The sequence below is a fragment of the Drosophila elegans genome, unplaced genomic scaffold, assembly GCF_018152505.1.
Source record: "Drosophila elegans isolate 14027-0461.03 unplaced genomic scaffold, ASM1815250v1 contig_149, whole genome shotgun sequence".
NCBI classification, from domain to species: Eukaryota; Metazoa; Arthropoda; class Insecta; order Diptera; family Drosophilidae; genus Drosophila; species Drosophila elegans.
The window spans coordinates 13,265,626-13,283,378 of record NW_024545513.1 but is presented as its reverse complement, the minus strand read 5'-3'; the positions used below and the strand labels follow the sequence as shown (position 1 = coordinate 13,283,378).

The 17,753-nt window shown below is 36.4% G+C and overlaps 1 protein-coding gene across 1 annotated transcript in view; it reads left to right on the top strand.

The window, feature by feature from the left end:
- LOC108140894 (chitin deacetylase 1) overlaps positions 1-9,880 on the top strand; it is a 42,758-nt gene extending 32,878 nt beyond the window's left edge. The window contains exons 6-8 of the mRNA XM_017263936.2: positions 2,670-2,889; positions 4,708-5,093; positions 9,216-9,880. Coding sequence (XP_017119425.1) covers positions 2,670-2,889; positions 4,708-5,093; positions 9,216-9,540 — 931 coding nt within the window. The 3' untranslated portion in view covers positions 9,541-9,880. The remainder of the gene's footprint in view (positions 1-2,669; positions 2,890-4,707; positions 5,094-9,215) is intronic.
- The last annotated feature ends 7,873 nt before the right edge of the window (positions 9,881-17,753 follow it).

Below are 17,753 nucleotides of genomic sequence, written 5' to 3'. Positions count from 1 at the left end.
ACTGTTAAAATGTTTTTATATAAGTTATGATTTAATTTTAAAAACATTCTTAGATAAGAAATTATTTCCTGTTAAACACACTATTTTTACACCTTTTGAGAATCGGTAAAATAAGTGAATGAACAACATAATGTTTTAGAAAGTGATTTGGTCACACTACAACAGATAATTGCTAACGCGTATATGTCTTTAAATTGCCGCTATTAATCTTTAATATTGTAAAAATATTTGGAAAACTGTCACACTATCTGTCACAGCATTCGAACGCAACCCTTTTTGTGTGCCAATGTTGGCAACACTGGTTGTTTGAGTTCTTGGCTTTCTTCGGCTTCCCTCTCGGTGCTTTGTTTTTCTTTTTATACATCTTTTTTCCAGTTTTTCTCATTTGGCCTTGGCTTCAAGTGTTGCAGCCCCACCGTTTGCTTCTAGTTCTTCGTCCAGCTGTTTGTCTAACAATTGAAATGTCATGCAATAAATCTACCCCACCCACACATACGCACCAAAGGATGCACCCACGCACACACACACCCACTCACACTCGCACATCCTGAGGCCCAGGCTTTTCAACAACTTTTCACATTTCCACATTTTTGCATGAACTTTTTGACGATGTCAGATAGTTTTGTGCCCGTGCGCTATTGTTTGAAAGTGCAGCAGGGGCTAACGGATGGAAAAGGCGCTACGAGGCTAAAATAATGGAGGTGTAGATGCAGGCCGCCCTTATGCAGGGGGCGTGGCTGCAACGCCTACGGTGCATCAACAGCGTCAGCAGAGCTACACAAGAAAAAAATGGGTCAGCACATTGAATTAAATGGCCGAAGTCCTTATTAGATTTATTTACAAGATTTTATATATCTGCAAAAAGGGGATTCTAATTTCAGTCAGAAGTGGGCAACGCAGTAAGGAAAACATTTTGAATATTCTTTTTTGAATCAGGCAGTCCATCTGCACTGGAAAATCAAGGTTTGATCTCTGAAAGATTTCACCGATTTCAATTTGTAAGCCAGTGTAATTCAGAATTAAGCTTTTAATTTTATTAAAATCGAAAAACGATATCATATATTAATTTACTTAGATAAGCTTCGGTGTTAACAAATTAATAAGAAAAATTCTGAAAAATTGGTCAGTCAGGCCTAATAAGTATTTTTCTAAAGACAATAATGTTCGGAAACAATGTTTTTTTTTTTAATATCATTTTTTTCGGTGCACAAGCAACAACAAAAAGAGAACTCATCGCATTCATTATGATTTTTACTTCTCGTTTTCGCTTCTCAATGGGCACAAGGGGTTGGTTCGGGCTGTTTGGGCCAAAAGTTTGACTTTAGGGCGTAATTTCATTGCAAAATATTTGCAGACACATACAGGCACACGCACACAGAGAAAGAGGCACTGCGAGTGAAATGTTTAATAAATATATACATGCATGCAACATTCTTGCTTATTTTTGCTGCTGTTGCATGAAACGAGTTAACAGAAGAACAATATAGTGCTAACAGCAAATGAAAAGACAATGAAAAAAAAAAGCTGAACACATTCATAATTTTATTTCCATTTTTATTTATATTTTTTTTTGTCCGACGCTCTCTGCTTTTCGTTAGTATTTGTGCTTTACAAGCAGCACCGAAAACTATGCATTATTCGTTAGCAGTATCCTCAAGCCAAACCCCCTGGAAAACTCTTTTTCTGGCACCCTTTGAGAAAAAGAACGAATGAAATTTCACACATATATTTCAGTGTTTTAGCAATTGGTGCTGCGTTCTTTTAAATGCTGGCATTTTTACCCAGTTTTAGTTGGTAAATAGCTGTGAAACAATAGCAATAAATATTGCCAATTAGTAAGTATAATGAGGTCGCACCAAAATCACAGGCAGTTTAATTGTTGAAAGCTGAACAGAGCAGATCGCTTATATATCTAAAAATATTTAGAATTTAAGCTCGAAATAAACAAGCATGATTTTTTATTTGTATTTTTCTGTCAATTTATGCTTTGTTAGAGCATTTTTGATTCGAAGACTTTTTCATGACACTTTCTGAGTTGTGTTTATTTTTTAAACAGCTGCACCACCTATTCCCCCAAAAATAGTCATTGCCTCCCCCATTGGACTTCAGTTTGGCTGTTTGAAAATTCTTCTAATTGTCAAAACCAGAAGTGGAAGAGATACTGTGTTCATTTTCATCAGTTAGTTTCGAATTTTCCCTTGTCCAAATGTGTGTGCGTGTGTGTGTGAGTTTCTGTGCTGTTCTTTGTGTTCAGCCATCAAGTGTGAAAATGATTTCCCAGCAGTTGGGTAAAAGAAAAACACTTGAACTGGTTATTTCTGAGTTATTAATGAAAAAATGAAAATTTAGAACTATTCATAACTTTTAGTTATTATTAAATTGAAAAATTAGCCGAATTATGGCATAACAATTATGTTTATAATCTATCCAGCCGACTATTTTAAAGAAACATTTCTCTCAAAATATTTTATATATCATTTTGCATACCTTAAGACACTTTTTTTTAACTTAGTATATAAAGATTTAGGTTACTTTTAAAATACCAATTTTAAACACATATTTAATTTGCTAATATTTTATATTACTGTTCGGGCCCCAGTTGATGCCCAATCAAAGCCAATTAATTTATGCACTAACTCCCTATTCTCCTCCTCAATCCGCAATTGCAGCAACTACCAGCAGATCCAGCATCTGGGCTACTACGGACACGAAATCGGAACGGAGAGCATCTCGCAGCAGCAGGGACTGCAGGACAAGGGCTACGAGGAGTGGGTGGGCGAGATGATTGGCATGCGTGAAATCCTGCGACACTTCGCCAATGTGTCCGTCAACGATGTGGTCGGCATGCGAGCTCCATTCCTCAAGCCTGGCCGCAACACCCAATACAAGGTGAGTTCTGCTTGCAAATGGCATGGCAGGTGGGTGGTAGTTGGTGGGTGGTAGTTGGTGGGTGGTAACAATGAGACCATCAATTGACATGCAATTGTCGACTGTGATTTCTTGAAAACAGAATCGAAAATCGAAAAGTTGTTCATTTAAAACTGCAGCTTCAGTTTCTGTCAACACAGCCAAACGTAATGGCTAAACGCCCTCAATTTACTTAGCAAGCAAATGAGATTGCCGGTTTAACTTAAACTCAATAATTCAACTTAATCGAACAAATGTTAGAAGCCAAGAACAATTAACTATTATAAGCGATATTTAAAGCAAATAAATATTATTATTAATTTTTTTTCAAATATTTTTCAATATAAATGAATATTTTCAGATTAATACAATACAAATCAAAAATAACCATTATTTTTGAACAAAATCAATTGGAAAAATTATCAAATTAGTTACGAAATTATTAAAACCTTTGACCATTGACCTTCTACATATGTCATTTCGTTACTATTTTGATTATTTTTCCAAAACAGAACAAATCTTGATTTTATGATTTCGATTGACCTTTTATGCCAATTAAGAGATTTTAATAACTTGTCCTTTTTGAAAACCATTACAAAATGATATCTTTAACACTGGAAAAAAACGTTGACCTATATTGAAAGGATTTAAGGCTGGCTTCAAGCCCATTGAACCTCAATACTAGATATAATTAAAAAAAAGTTTTTTTTAAATCACATTTTCTATCACTTTGCAACTGGGCAATTGGGGATTGATTGGATTGGATTGGATTCCGTTTTTTAATAAACATCCAAAAGCCACCAAAGCAGCTTGGAATGTGTTGGTTGTTGATTTAAATTGACGTGGTATTGGCTTTAAATTGAAATTGAGTTTGGTGGAAAGTGCAATGAAGCAATGACAACCAAACCGTAACCTCAACCTCCCCAAACACACGCACACACACTTTGACTCGGGCCAAAGTTTCTGGTTGGCATGACATGACATGACATCAATGTCACAACACATCTACGTACATAACGGTTCAAGTGCCCCATTATGCGACATCCATCCATCCACTCCAGTCCACTCCAGTCCGCTCCACCCCCAAAATCTCGATCAGAATCACACCCGTTGGCACATTCACGCATATAAAATCATATCTACGGCAAATCTCTTTATGCAGATAATGGGCCAAAATGAAAGAGGGTCGCACACACTGCGGTCCAAATAGTGGCGGTCTTGTAGCTTGTGAAAAAGCCAAATGAAACTCGAGAAGTTAATGGAGAAAATATAAAAATCCACTCTTCTAAAAGAGTATAAGTTTTTTAAAGATTTATGAAAAAGTTTGATTGAAAATATTTGCTTTTAAACTATAATAATATGATTCCTAATGTCCAGGCTAACCAGGAAATTTAGAGATTTGCTAATGAAAATTACATAGCAAAATTGTCTTATTCCCAAAGTATTTGTACTTTAGCACTACTATTATTTTGACCGCCACTGTATGTACCATGTACATATGACATGCTATATGTGATATGTGTTGGGCGATGGGATACGACAGATAGTTGTGTCATCTGTTGCTTCGTTAATTTATTAATTTGTGTACTGGAAATATTAGATTAGTCTTCTAAAATACCGTTTTAAAAAAAAATATTGTCTTCAATACTTTATTTATTAAAATATAAGCTTGCCTTTTATAAATATTTAATTGTACTAGCTGCAAGAGTAAAAGAACTTTCACTTCTCGATCTAATTCCTTTTTGCTTTGATTGTATTTGAATATTTTGTATACCTTAATTGCCCATTTTTCGCCATCAGGTGCTGGAGGACTTTGGCTATATCTACGACAGTTCGATCACCGTGCCGCCGGTGGCCGTGCCCGTGTGGCCGTACACCCTCGACTACAAGATTTCGCACGAGTGCAAGAGCGGTACATGCCCTTCGCGCACCTTCCCCGGCGTGTGGGAGGTGCCCCTGAACACCCACTACGTGGAGGGGTACGAGGGCGGGCACTGCCCCTACCTCGACCAGTGCGTCCTGCACAACCTCGACGAGGAGGAGGTGCTGCAGTGGCTGCAGGAGGACTTCTCGCGCTACTACGAGCAGAACAAGGCGCCCTACATGATGCCCTTCCACACCAACTGGTTCCAGACCAAGCCGCTGGAGAACGGCCTGCACAAGTTCCTCGACTGGGCCCTCGAGCTGTGAGTATCTAGGTCTGAATACATGGTTTTACCGGGCAGCGGAAAATGCTTATACTCTTTTTAAATCAGAATAACTCTTGTCCCTAGTTAATATGGTAATCCTATTATAATTCTCTTTTTTTTATTTATGGGTACTTAAGATAATCAATCAGAATTTTCCATAAGAGTCTATAGATAAGTCTTTAAGGAACCAACTTAAATAAATTTTTTTTATTTTTTTTATTTTGTTTTTTGAATCAACAATGTGTTTTAAATATTCTGTACTAATTTCAAGTTAATCGGAGTAAAACTAACGAAGTTACAGCGTTACAACGACCGACTTTAAAATTTGTATAATAATATGTAAAAACCATGAATATAAAAATTGACCAATTATATTAAAACGATTTTAATGTTAAACAGCAGTAGAAAACACAAAGCCGGACTTTTAAGCCTTAAACAGTTTTTTTTTTTGTATATATTTTGGGAGACATTCTTCCTTGACTCGTTTTTTTCCTTATATATTTTTTTGATTTCGTTTGGGGTTTTAATGGGGTCAATGGGGAGGACGTTTTAACCAATAACCAATGTTATATGCAGACACTGCTCTCAATTTTTCATAAATTTATTTTTTCAGCTTTTTCTGTTTTTGGCTTAATACATAGTATATTTTTGTTGTTGGCGTTGTTATAATTGAAAGCCAACTTTGGAACAGGCTCTCTCCCTCATGCTGTCTCTGTCTATTCTCACACTCACACACCCAAACACACACGCACACACACACACATACACACATGGGCATCTGGAGTTTCCTGCAGTGCACTTCCGATTGCCGCAGGCAAGTTTTATATTCAATTAAAAAAAGCCAAGAGAGATGAGCGAGATGAGAGCCGGCGAGATGGAATAAAAAGAAATGGGTGAAAGCCAGGGAGAAAATGGGGCCGGAGAAAGCAAAGGCAGGAAGGAGCAGCAGCAGCAAAATTGGCAATTGCTATAAAAATTGCTTGTAGAAGCGGCGGCACATGTTGCCGTCCGTCGACAGGTTGAGCAGCAGTCCACAAGAGCCTCATAACCCCTCCGCAAATAACACCCCCGATCCTAGAATGCAGTGAAAAGAATTAGTGTTGTTTTACCCACTACCCAAAGGAACATCATACAAATATAATATTTGAAAATTAAATTTTTGTTAGACAAGTTAAGGATAAGCTGGATGTTAAGAAATAATTTTAGGGAGCACATAACAATACTATGAAGGATGTGACAGAAATCTCTTTGGTTTTTCAAAATACAAAATAATAAAAGTGTCTAAGAGTATGCAAAATAAAAATAACGTTGGCTTTCGGAATGAATCATATGGGCTTTCGGTTTTAAAAAAAATATGACTGCATACTTTTGGACACCTTTTTTAAAAGATATCAAAACACTAGCGATTTCTGTAGCAAGTCGTATTTTTTCATAGAATTTGTTGTTACCAAAAAAAAAAGGTTTTTGAACAAAATTAAACATTTAATTTTCAAAATTCCGTGGGCATACAAAATGCATATATTTACTTGTTAAATAACTATTAATTTCAAACATTTCTGAACTGTGCATATGGCCAATCCGGTTAGCAGTCACTCAACCATATGCACAACTCTCAGCGGAATCTCAGGCGCTACTTTCTCCTCCCCTTGGCCCACCCTTTGGCCAGCTCACAATGGCGACGCTGCGGTCAGCGTTTAAAAAAATCATCAGCAGGAATAAGAGCAGAAGCTTGGATGAGTACAAGGAGGGGAAAAATCGCACGTTTTAATGAGAAAAGTTTAATTTTGTTAAAGTTTCATTTTGGAAAATATCAGTGCAGGCGCAAGCCAAGAAAAGAAAGTTAAACGAGAAAGGAGAAAGGAGAAAGCGAAGGGCTGCGTGGGAAGGGGAAACGAAAAGCCAAAACAGGACAGCGGCATTTGGGGTCGTGGCTAGCTAAAAAGCAATGTTAAAGCGCGCAAAAACAACACAAGTCAGCCGATGAAGACAGGGACGGGCTGCTGTCAATAGAGAGGGACGCATAGAGGCTGGCCATATGCGCAGAAAGAGACGACAAGTAAGCGAAAGTGGCCCAGAACTTGCTTAATGAAGTTATGCTGATAGAATCGCACTTTGTCATCGACATCAGTCAAGGGATGTGCATGTGTGGCAGTATCTTCCATCTTTGTCTGAATTTCTGCGGATAAACGGCTCCTGGCCGTCAAAACAACTCGATAACATTGGATTGGACTCGCTTTTATGGCCAGTTTAGTCGGTTTGTGTAAACTTTAGCTCATTTAAAAGTCTTAAAAACTCTTGAAACCTGTAAAAATATTAGCAACATATTTTTTTTCATTTTAAAAAACATATTTTGTGGCAAAGATGTTATTTAAGCCAAAATGCAAGGCCATAAAAGTGCCAAAAAATATGTTGTTCACTAAAAGCACAAAGGGCTTTTATTTGTGAAATAAATTTTTTAATGACTATATAATTTCATCAATTAAATTACTATAACTATTCACACATTTATATAGATGTTGAAACTCTACATTTTCATGTTATGTTCATGAGTTATCTCTGCAATACACATAAAATGTACAGAATGTCGGTTGTTACCAGAAAAATGAATTCCATTGGCAAATTCTTTTTAGGGCGGTTAAAAAAAACTCCAACTTTTTGGTGTTGCCATTTTTGAAATTCGAGAAATTTCAGCTCCATTTTCGACCAAATGCCGTCACATATATCGGTCCATCCGCCCACCTGTTTCTCACCTCATGCATTAGTTTACGGCAAACTAAAACAGAGGGAAGTTAAAAACTATAAAGATGTGAACTGGACGGTGGATAAAAAGGGGGAAAAACGAGGGGAGAACTGAAAGAGCAGCTGCTGCGAAACTATTTCTCGCACAATTGTACGAAGTTTTTAATTAGTGTGAATGACTTTCAACATTGCGTTGCCGTTCGGACCAGGCTCAAACTGAGCTGAGGCTGGATCTGAAGCTGAAGCTTTGGCTTTGGATTCACGGGAAATGGAAAAGTGTGAAACTGGGAAAGCGGGAAATGGATAATGGGAAAGTGTAGAACTGAGAACGGAGGGCAGAGTGCACACCCAGAAAAACCAGCAAAAAAAAACGACCAAGATTTTTAGAAATTCGTCATTGATTCAAGAAAATCCCCATGGAATTTCAGCCAAAATGATTTTCTTAAAGTTATAAAAGGCCTTTCTAAAAAGCATTACATAATTTTCTTAAATGGATGGCAAGTAGTCATGAAATTATTTCATACAAGTTTTCTGCAAAAAACGAGGGCGTTTTTGTTTTTGTTCTGGTACATATTTCTTAAAATAAGGTTTATTTGTTATATGTTTTATTTTAATAATAACTTACATTTTATAATTCATTTTACAGTGTAAAAACTTTTAGTCAACAACGTTAAAATGCAAATTTTCCTAAATACAAGAAAAAAATTTTATGATTTGGATGATTTTCTGAAAGCTAGAGCGATTTTTTTTTAGTGTACAGTTTGCATGAGATGCCTGAAAATGCGTGCCACTCTTCAGAGCAGCGCCAAAGAATTCCGTAAAGTTTTCTTTGCATCAACTTGCTTAGGCCCTCATCAACGCCTCCCTTTTGCCACGCCCCTTGTGGCCCATCATCATTACTCTTTTGTTTTCGCACACAGGTATTCACCGTACAGGTGCACTGTCATTGTAATGAGCGTATGTGCAAAAAGGTTTATTTCTTAAGTTTTCCTTTTTTCGATATTGTATGACATTACATTTAAGGTTAAATATAAATAGATTTTACTATTTACTCATAAGTTCTTTTGAAATGAAAAATAAGCAATTAATTATTGTATATCTGATAATGTCTACCAGCCGAATTATATAACAATTCTAATTTTGAATTTCTATTAAAAGGAAATAGTATCGTGAAATAGATTTTAGCTCGTCTATATAAAATTATATTCTCTGGTTTACAAACATTTAAACGAAATGTAAATTTATCATGAAAGTGTTTAAGTGTTTGTTGGGCTTTATTTTCACAATCAATATAGAATGTTTATAAATTTTTGTCATTTGCTTATTTGAATTAATAATTTTTCCATTCAATAACTTAGTTTTTCACATTCTATTCCACAGACCCGACGTCTACATCCTGACGGTCACCCAGATGCTGCAGTACATGACCGAACCCAAGGAGTTGCGGGATGTTAACCAAATCGAGGCCTGGAAATGCGACAAAAGCGTGGCGGTGGCCCCCAAGCCCTGCAACATTTGGCAGACCTGTGCACTGCCCTTCAAGATCCCCGAACAGAATCTGACGGATACGCGCTATATGGAGACCTGTCGGGAATGCCCCAATGTCTATCCCTGGCTGGGCGATGCCGGCGGCACGGGAATTCCCAATCGGGATGATTATATCTCGAGCGGAAACAGGAATTCGGGAGACAACGCGTCCGAGTAAATAAGGGGACTCCTTCCTTCCTCTTTGATTCTCCCAGTTTTTTGTGCCTTGCCTCTTAGTTTTGTTGAAGTTTTTTTCCCCCTATCTTGGACTTCTCAGTAATTTCTCACACATGTGCCAGTCATCGTGATGCAATAATGAGCTGCTCCCCTCAACTCTTCTGAAATAACCTTTAGTCCCTTCCACATTCTTCCTATTGTCCCGACTATCTTCGCAGTTTGCCGTTTCTGGAATAGCTCTTAAGCGAAATTGTGTCAAATTGTTCTTAGTTTTTAAGCGATAAAATGTTTGTAAAGAAAATTGGTTTTTTTTTATAAATAAATGAACTATTTTTCTATAATTCGATTTGCGTCTTCGTATATGTATTTGTGTTGTTAAGAATTGACAGAGTAATTAACCATACTGTTTCATTCACATTAAACTGTGTATGTAGAGTAAAAAGTATTTTCCAATTTAAAACAGATGCCTATCAAAGCAGTACATGCAACATAAACATTAGAGTCCAAGCCAAAAAAAAAATAAAAGGAAAAAATCCAGACGTAATCCGTGTTTAATTTATTTACCAAGCGTTTCAATTAAAATGTTTGTCCACCACTTGGACGAAAGTTTTTCTCCGGGCGAAATTATGGCCAGCGAAAAGTTTGCAACCGGGTGACCGGGAACGGTGTCCTAAGCCGCGACTGCGGCAATCCCCCAAAGTGCTGTTCAGGTGGCTCATAAATGCTAACTGACAATCGATAACTGCCGGACATAAATCACGCCGGAATCGACGGTCCAGCTGGCGCCATCTGGGGGTCGCAATTGGATCCCAACAGTGTGACCGAGTCCACCGAAAATAGAGCGACCACACACACAATTCAACTTGCAAATTGCATTTATGCATTATTCAGCGGCACTAGAAGCAGCAGCCAAAAGCGCAATTTTCCAACTTTTGCCAGCAATATCAATTATGTATTTAAAACAGAAATTAGACGCGACACCAACAATAATAAAAACAACCAGGGCCACACGTCGAGGACACCATCTAAGGCAACATTATGTACTCAAAAAAATATATACTACTTCGATACGTTTTTGGTTAATTGTCTTACTCTGCAGATTTTCCGAACTCTTAACTAAAAAAAGTTTTCAATACAAATAATTGTTAAAATTAAAACAAGATTGCTATGATTTTGACAACAAAAAGTTTTTGATAAAAATGTTTTCCAATGTGTTAATTAAATATTTGAATGTCGTTCTATTTTTTTTTTTTATGTTTAGTTTTGGAAACAAAATTTCCAATATTCTTGAGCTGTTTATTTATATTGGAATAATGTTTTCAAAAATCAATCTGAAAAATTCTCCAAATGATAAATACACATAATGTAATTTTATTTTTCAAACTGGCAACCCAATGAAACTTTTGTTTTTAAGCATGTATTAGATTTGAAAATCTTTTCAAGTGTAGTAAACATTTAAACAGCACTGACAATGCCCGCCGAAAGGGCGCTGGAAAAATCACAAAACTTTTACAATTTCAACGGATAAAAAACGTGCATAGTGTCAAAGGGAACACGCGCGAGGTAAGTATATATGTACGTACATCTGTATTTCTGAGGGGTGCGGGGGCGTGGCATGTCGAGGTGGGAGTGAAACAGGACCGGTATGCCCCAAACAAAAGCAGGCGGCCGGATTGCTTTAAGCGCGAAAATAACCGCCGCCATTGTCGCCGCTATTATCGTCTTAATCAGTGTTGAGCAACAAAAAAAAAAAAAAAGTAACTTAATAGTAATGATATAATAACGTTTGAGGAAAAGCTACTATTTTGTATAGTATTTGTGTTTGAACCACAATTTGACAATAAAAACATTTAACGACTTCAAAAGTCGTAACACTTTTAATGGCTGAAAACTGGAAAAAAATTGGTTTCATACAAATGTATTAAATAAATATATGAGAAAATTTGATCATCATCTTTGATAACTTTGATAACTAGATCTTATTATATTCTTGTATTCTTGTGATAAACATTTCCGAAAATCTTTAATTTGGAAACCGTACTTTCGGAAAAACATCCCCAACACTAGTCCTACGAACATAAAAGGATTGAGAAGGTGTGAAAGAAAGGGGGATAGTGAAAGAAAGTGAAGGAGGCAACGATAGAGAGGAAAACACATACGAGTGTTTGTTACCTCTGTCCACGGTGCGTTCCTTTTCTGCTCGTTTTGCAAAACTTTTGTTTTTTGGAACAAAACTACAAACACAAGCAAACATGCGCTTCTACACACTCACACACACAGCCACACAGACAGGAAAACAGGACATAAAAGTGCATTCATAGCTGCTGTTTGCCCGCAGTGTGTGTGTGTGTGTGGGAGTATCTGTGTGAGCGGATCTGTGTGCTCGTGCGCTTGCAGCAACTTTTAGTCTAAAATGAATGAATAAAGTTAGTCAGACAAATTGCATTTCCCGAAAATATTATCCCAAACAAGTAATTGAAAATTTGTTGGCCGTATTTATGCTTCCATTCCTCAGTAAAACGGTTGAGTGTCTGAGGATCGTAGGCTCAAAATGGAAGTTAAAGGCCATAAAGAACTGGTATTTACAATTGTTAATCCAATGCGAAGAAAGTAACATTTACTGCTTTTAAATTTATCAAAGATATAAGAGTCGATCCGTTCTAAGATCAATGCCATAAGCTTTCAAAAGAGGAACAAACGGTATAACAATATTATTATAAGCTTCAAATATTTGTTTTCTATTTTTTATTTAAAAACTTTTGGAAAAAAATCTCAGAAAATCATCACCATTTTACAAATTTTAATTGCTTTTTAATTTTTATTTGCTTGCTTGAAGCGCTTAAGTAGTCTTCCTTGCCAAACTTAAAGTTAAAAAACCCAATTTAATTACTACGTAAATTACGTAACTGTCGCAAACTGACAAATATGAGATGCCACACTTTTCCCTACTTTCTTTTGCTTTCTCTCACCTTTTTTTTGTTGTTTGCTGCTTAACCACAATGTCACGTGCCTGTGTGTCGGGTGTGTATTTGCAAAATGGGCGGGACAAAAGGCGGTGGGTTAATTGTTAAGCGGCGTGTGACTTTTCCAGCCACAACTCTCAAGCCGCTCACACACACGCAGTCGGAAAATGCCACACGAATATTATGTCAAGAGCGTAATTATTGAATTACTTGACATACACACAAAAAAATGAACAAAAACAAGGGGGTAAAGAGGTCCGTAAAAAAGTCAGGTGGCACATGTAGAGACTTGCTGATATTATGCAATATAAAGTGGCAACTTGTAAATGTGTAAAAATGCCTGTTACAACACAAACGCATATGTGTGGGTATGGGTGTGTGTGTGTGTTTGTGTGTGTCGCGCAAATAACAAAAAACCAAAACATGGCCATCCGGTTAGCTGACACCAAACAAGCAGCAGTAACAGTGCCAACAGTAATGGTAACGGTAACGGTAACGGTAACTGCAAAGTCCGTGGGCGGCCAGACACGCCCCTAATCCCCTTTAGCATCCCCCACCTACCCACACAGACACAATGAACTCACACATATGCACAACCGCTCTGAGCATTCGTTTATGCGGTTAAAGTAGTGGCAAAAGTAGTAGCCACCAGCACTACAAAAATCAGAACCAGTACAGTGAAAAATACCTAGTATTATGAACAAAAAAATAACAACTTTTACGTCTTATAATTTATTATTTTTATTTTTATAATTTTATTTCTGCTATATAAATCGAAATTAAGATGTTTTTTAGGAATATTAAATTTTGGCAATAGCTGCAAGGATATATGAACTTCGGCTTGCCAAAATTTTCTTCCTTTCTTGTTAATACTAAATACCAGTATGTGATGCTTTCCCAAAAATTGTCGTTCCATTGCAGATAGTATATAAATCAGAACAAGCCCAATCGGACAAATAATAGTTACAAAACGATTTTTGTTTAGTTTCATGGCTATGAGTACTGGTAAGTTTCTTAGCGTGCACTCCAAAAGTTGAATGGCTTACGAAATATGTATGATATTTAGTGAAGTTAAAATATTGAGACTGATTTGGGCTTTTCTCTCTGTGTAATTTTTCCGCTGCTACCTAATGCGCGTGTGTGTGTGAGTGAGTGAAGCGCGTGCCTTTTGCCGTGCATGTGGTAACACACTCACACCCACACTCACACTCACAGAAGCAGAAGCGCCAGGACACATACAGAGGCACTTATTCAAGCTGCTCGCATATGCATAGAAAGAAATGTTTACCTTATATTACCAGTGCGCAGTCTAACCAACTCCTTGCTGCTTTTGGACCCTCTTTAGCCCCCTTTTAACCATCTTTTTAGCTCGCATTTACCCCTTTTCACTTTTTACTTTGGCTCACCCTTGCCCAATTGGATCTGTGTGTTTGTGGAGGTGTTCCAGCAAAACTTTGTCATTTAGTTAGGTGTAAGTTAGTTTTTTGGCTTAGCCGGGCCAACACTTTAAACAGAGACAGAGAACGTGGCCGAAGGGAGAGGAGCAGAAGCAGAAGCGGAAGCAGAAGCAGAAGCTGGGGCTTTTAATGGACGAACAGGAGAACCGCACGGAGTTACCTTAATTTAGTGCAGTTTGCAAAATGTGCGTACGTGTAGAAAGAAGCACTTCCTCACACCCACACGGCCGCCGCCAAAGTTGCACTTTCCTTTAAATCAAACACTTGGCGAAACATATGATCGGAAAAGTTGGGAAAACACACTTACAGGATGGATAACTTTAAACATTGCTTTTACAGCTGCAGCCACCCAAATCCGAAAGCGGTAAAGTTGAATGCAGCATCTATCAAATGGGATGGTGTATTTCGTTTTTGGGAAATATTCAAGTAGATTTTTTATGACTACATAGAACATAATAAGAACAAAAAAGAAAGCAAACTTCGCAAGCCGAAGTTCAAATACCCTTGCAGCTACAAGTATTGCAAGAATTAAACATTTTTGAAAACATTAAAATTATGATTTACTTGCGTATATGTTTAAAAACATTGAAGCTATAAGTTGCCAGCTGTTCAAAATAGCAACTCTTTTGTCCAAATCAGAAATTTGGACAAAAATAAATGTAACAAAAAACGTTTTTCTAAATTCTGTTTTTGTGTCAAAACAAAATGAATTGTTTTAAATCGATCAGGGACGGATGGTATAGGTTGCTAGCTCTTCAAAATAGCAACTCTTTTGACTTTGGGTCTTATTTTGGCAAAGTTACAACAAAAAGACTCTTCAGAAATAATTTTGTTTGAAAAATCGCCAAAAATCCCAAAAAACACATTAAAAACTTGGTTTTTGTATCAAAACCCTGGGAAATAATGGTCAAAATGTGGAATCTCATACACCGTTGAATTCGTAATAAAATTTCCAATCGAATGGCATTCACAGTTAAAATTTTTTCAGATTTTCAAATTTCTGCAAAAAATGATGATGTACCCCCTTACAAAAAATCCAGAAACTTGGACAAAAATAATTTTTTTTAAAAACGTCTTTCTAAATTCTGTTTTTGTGTCAAAACAAAATTTATTGTTTTAAATCGATCGGGGACGGATGGTATAGGTTGCTAGCTCTTCAAAATAGCAACTCTTTTGACTTTGGGTCTTATTTTGGCAAAGTTACAACAAAAAGACTCTTCAGAAATAATTTTGTTTGAAAAATCGCCAAAAATCCCAAAAAACACATTAAAAACTTGGTTTTTGTATCAAAACCCTGGGAAATAATGGTCAAAATGTGGAATGTCATACACCGTTGAATTCGTAATAAAATTTCCAATCGAATGGCATTCACAGTTAAAATTTTTTCAGATTTTCAAATTTCTGCAAAAAATGATGATGTACCCCCTTACAAAAAATCCAGAAACTTGGACAAAAATAATTTTTTTTAAAAACGTCTTTCTAAATTCTGTTTTTGTGTCAAAACAAAATTTATTGTTTTAAATAGATCGGGGACGGATGGTATAGGTTGCTAGCTCTTCAAAATAGCAACTCTTTTGACTTTGGGTCTTATTTTGGCAAAGTTACAACAAAAAGACTCTTCAGAAATAATTTTGTTTGAAAAATCGCCAAAAATCCCAAAAAACACATTAAAAACTTGGTTTTTGTATCAAAACCCTGGGAAATAATGGTCAAAATGTGGAATGTCATACACCGTTGAATTCGTAATAAAATTTCCAATCGAATGGCATTCACAGTTAAAATTTTTTCAGATTTTCAAATTTCTGCAAAAAATGATGATGTACCCCCTTACAAAAAATCCAGAAACTTGGACAAAAATAAATGTAACAAAAAACGTTTTTCTAAATTCTGTTTTTGTGTCAAAACAAAATGAATTGTTTTAAATCGATCGGGGACGGATGGTATAGGTTGCTAGCTCTTCAAAATAGCAACTCTTTTGACTTTGGGTCTTATTTTGGCAAAGTTACAACAAAAAGACTCTTCAGAAATAATTTTGTTTGAAAAATCGCCAAAAATCCCAAAAAACACATTAAAAACTTGGTTTTTGTATTAAAACTTACGGAAATAATGGTCAAAATGTGGAATGTCATACACCGTTGAATTCGTAAAAAAATTTCCAATCGAATGGCATTCACAGTTAAAATTTTTTCAGATTTTCGAATTTCTGCAAAAAAAGATGATGAAGTACCCCCTTACAAAAAAGTCGGAAATTTGGACAAAAATTATTTTTTTAAAAAACGTTTTTCTAAATTCTGTTTTTGTGTCAAAACAAAATGAATTGTTTTAAATCGATCAGGGACGGATGGTATAGGTTGCTAGCTCTTCAAAATAGCAACTCTTTTGACTTTGGGTCTTATTCTGGCAAAGTTACAACAAAAAGACTCTTCAGAAATTATTTAGTTTGAAAATTGGTTAATGGTTAAAATGTGGAATGTCATACACCGTTAAATTCGCAATAAAATTTCCAATCGAATGGCATGCCATTTCAAAAATTAAATATTCTTGAAAACATTAAAATTATGATTGACTTGCGTATATGTTTATTTTTCCGGTTGTAACTATAGGAGCTATATGATATAGTCGTCCGATTTTGATAAAATTTAAACCGTAATTCCGAAATATATAACCATTACTATATGTCGAAGATATTTGTTTATTTATAAATTTAAAAAATATTTTATGTAAGAACAAACATAAGACAACCATTTACCATTTTATGGAATGGCTTAGATCATTTTTGACCTTTAAGTTATTTTCGTTTTCCGATTAAATGGAGTTAGTTGGTAATGCTAGCTTTTCTCAGCTAATCGTCAAAAAGCCGCCTTGAGTATATTCCTAACAATAACAAATTTCTGGGGACCGACGATTAGCAATTGCCCCGAAAGTACTTCGCCTTACGTTTGCCGCCTGACACGCCTACAAAAACGGCGGTTATGCGAGAAGGGCGTCACCTGAAACACTACGGAGCATCCTGCTTATTTTCTTCTGTGTGTGTGGGGGGGAGGGGGTAGTGCGGTTGGGTGGGAAATTTGTGGGGATGGGGGCGGAAAATTGGAGGTGGAAGTGGGAGGGTGTGGCTGGCGTGTGCCTCTGTTGGAAAGGCGCGTGTAAAGCAACAGAAAATCGATTAACATGGCTTTAATGGCCCCCCATCTCTTGGTGCCAACAGTGCTGTCAGTTTGGTAAATGCTTAGTCTAAGTTTGAAAAAGTTATATTAAAAGAAAGGTTTATAAAAAAATAAATTACATTTCTAAAAAAAAAAATGTATACATTAAATTGAATGTGCTGACAATAAAGTTACCATTTTAAGTTTTTAAGGTGTAAGTTTGTGATTATGATTTAAAGTAATTTAATCGAAAATTGTAATTTGTGACTAAGACCACATACAAACATTCTGAATTAGTAAAAATGTAGTTTTTAACTAATTTCTTATTTCTTAAATAAAAACACAAAAACAAGGGGTGATAACATTTTTCCTTGTCAGTTCGCAGGATGTACCATTTTCGAGATATTTTGACCCAAAAAAAGTTGAAAGGTATTTTGAAGGTACCATGTTTATTTGTTCAATCCCTGACTCAACACTGCCGCCAATGAGAGTGAGATGGCGAGGCGGCAAACTTTTGCACGCTTTAGAGACAAATCCGCACCCGTACCCCCGCACTTCCGGTGTAAATATGCCAACATCTGGGGCCCAGACTTCGTAGGCCTCTTGAATCGTGAATCGTGAATCGTGAGCGACTTTGGCGGCATTAAT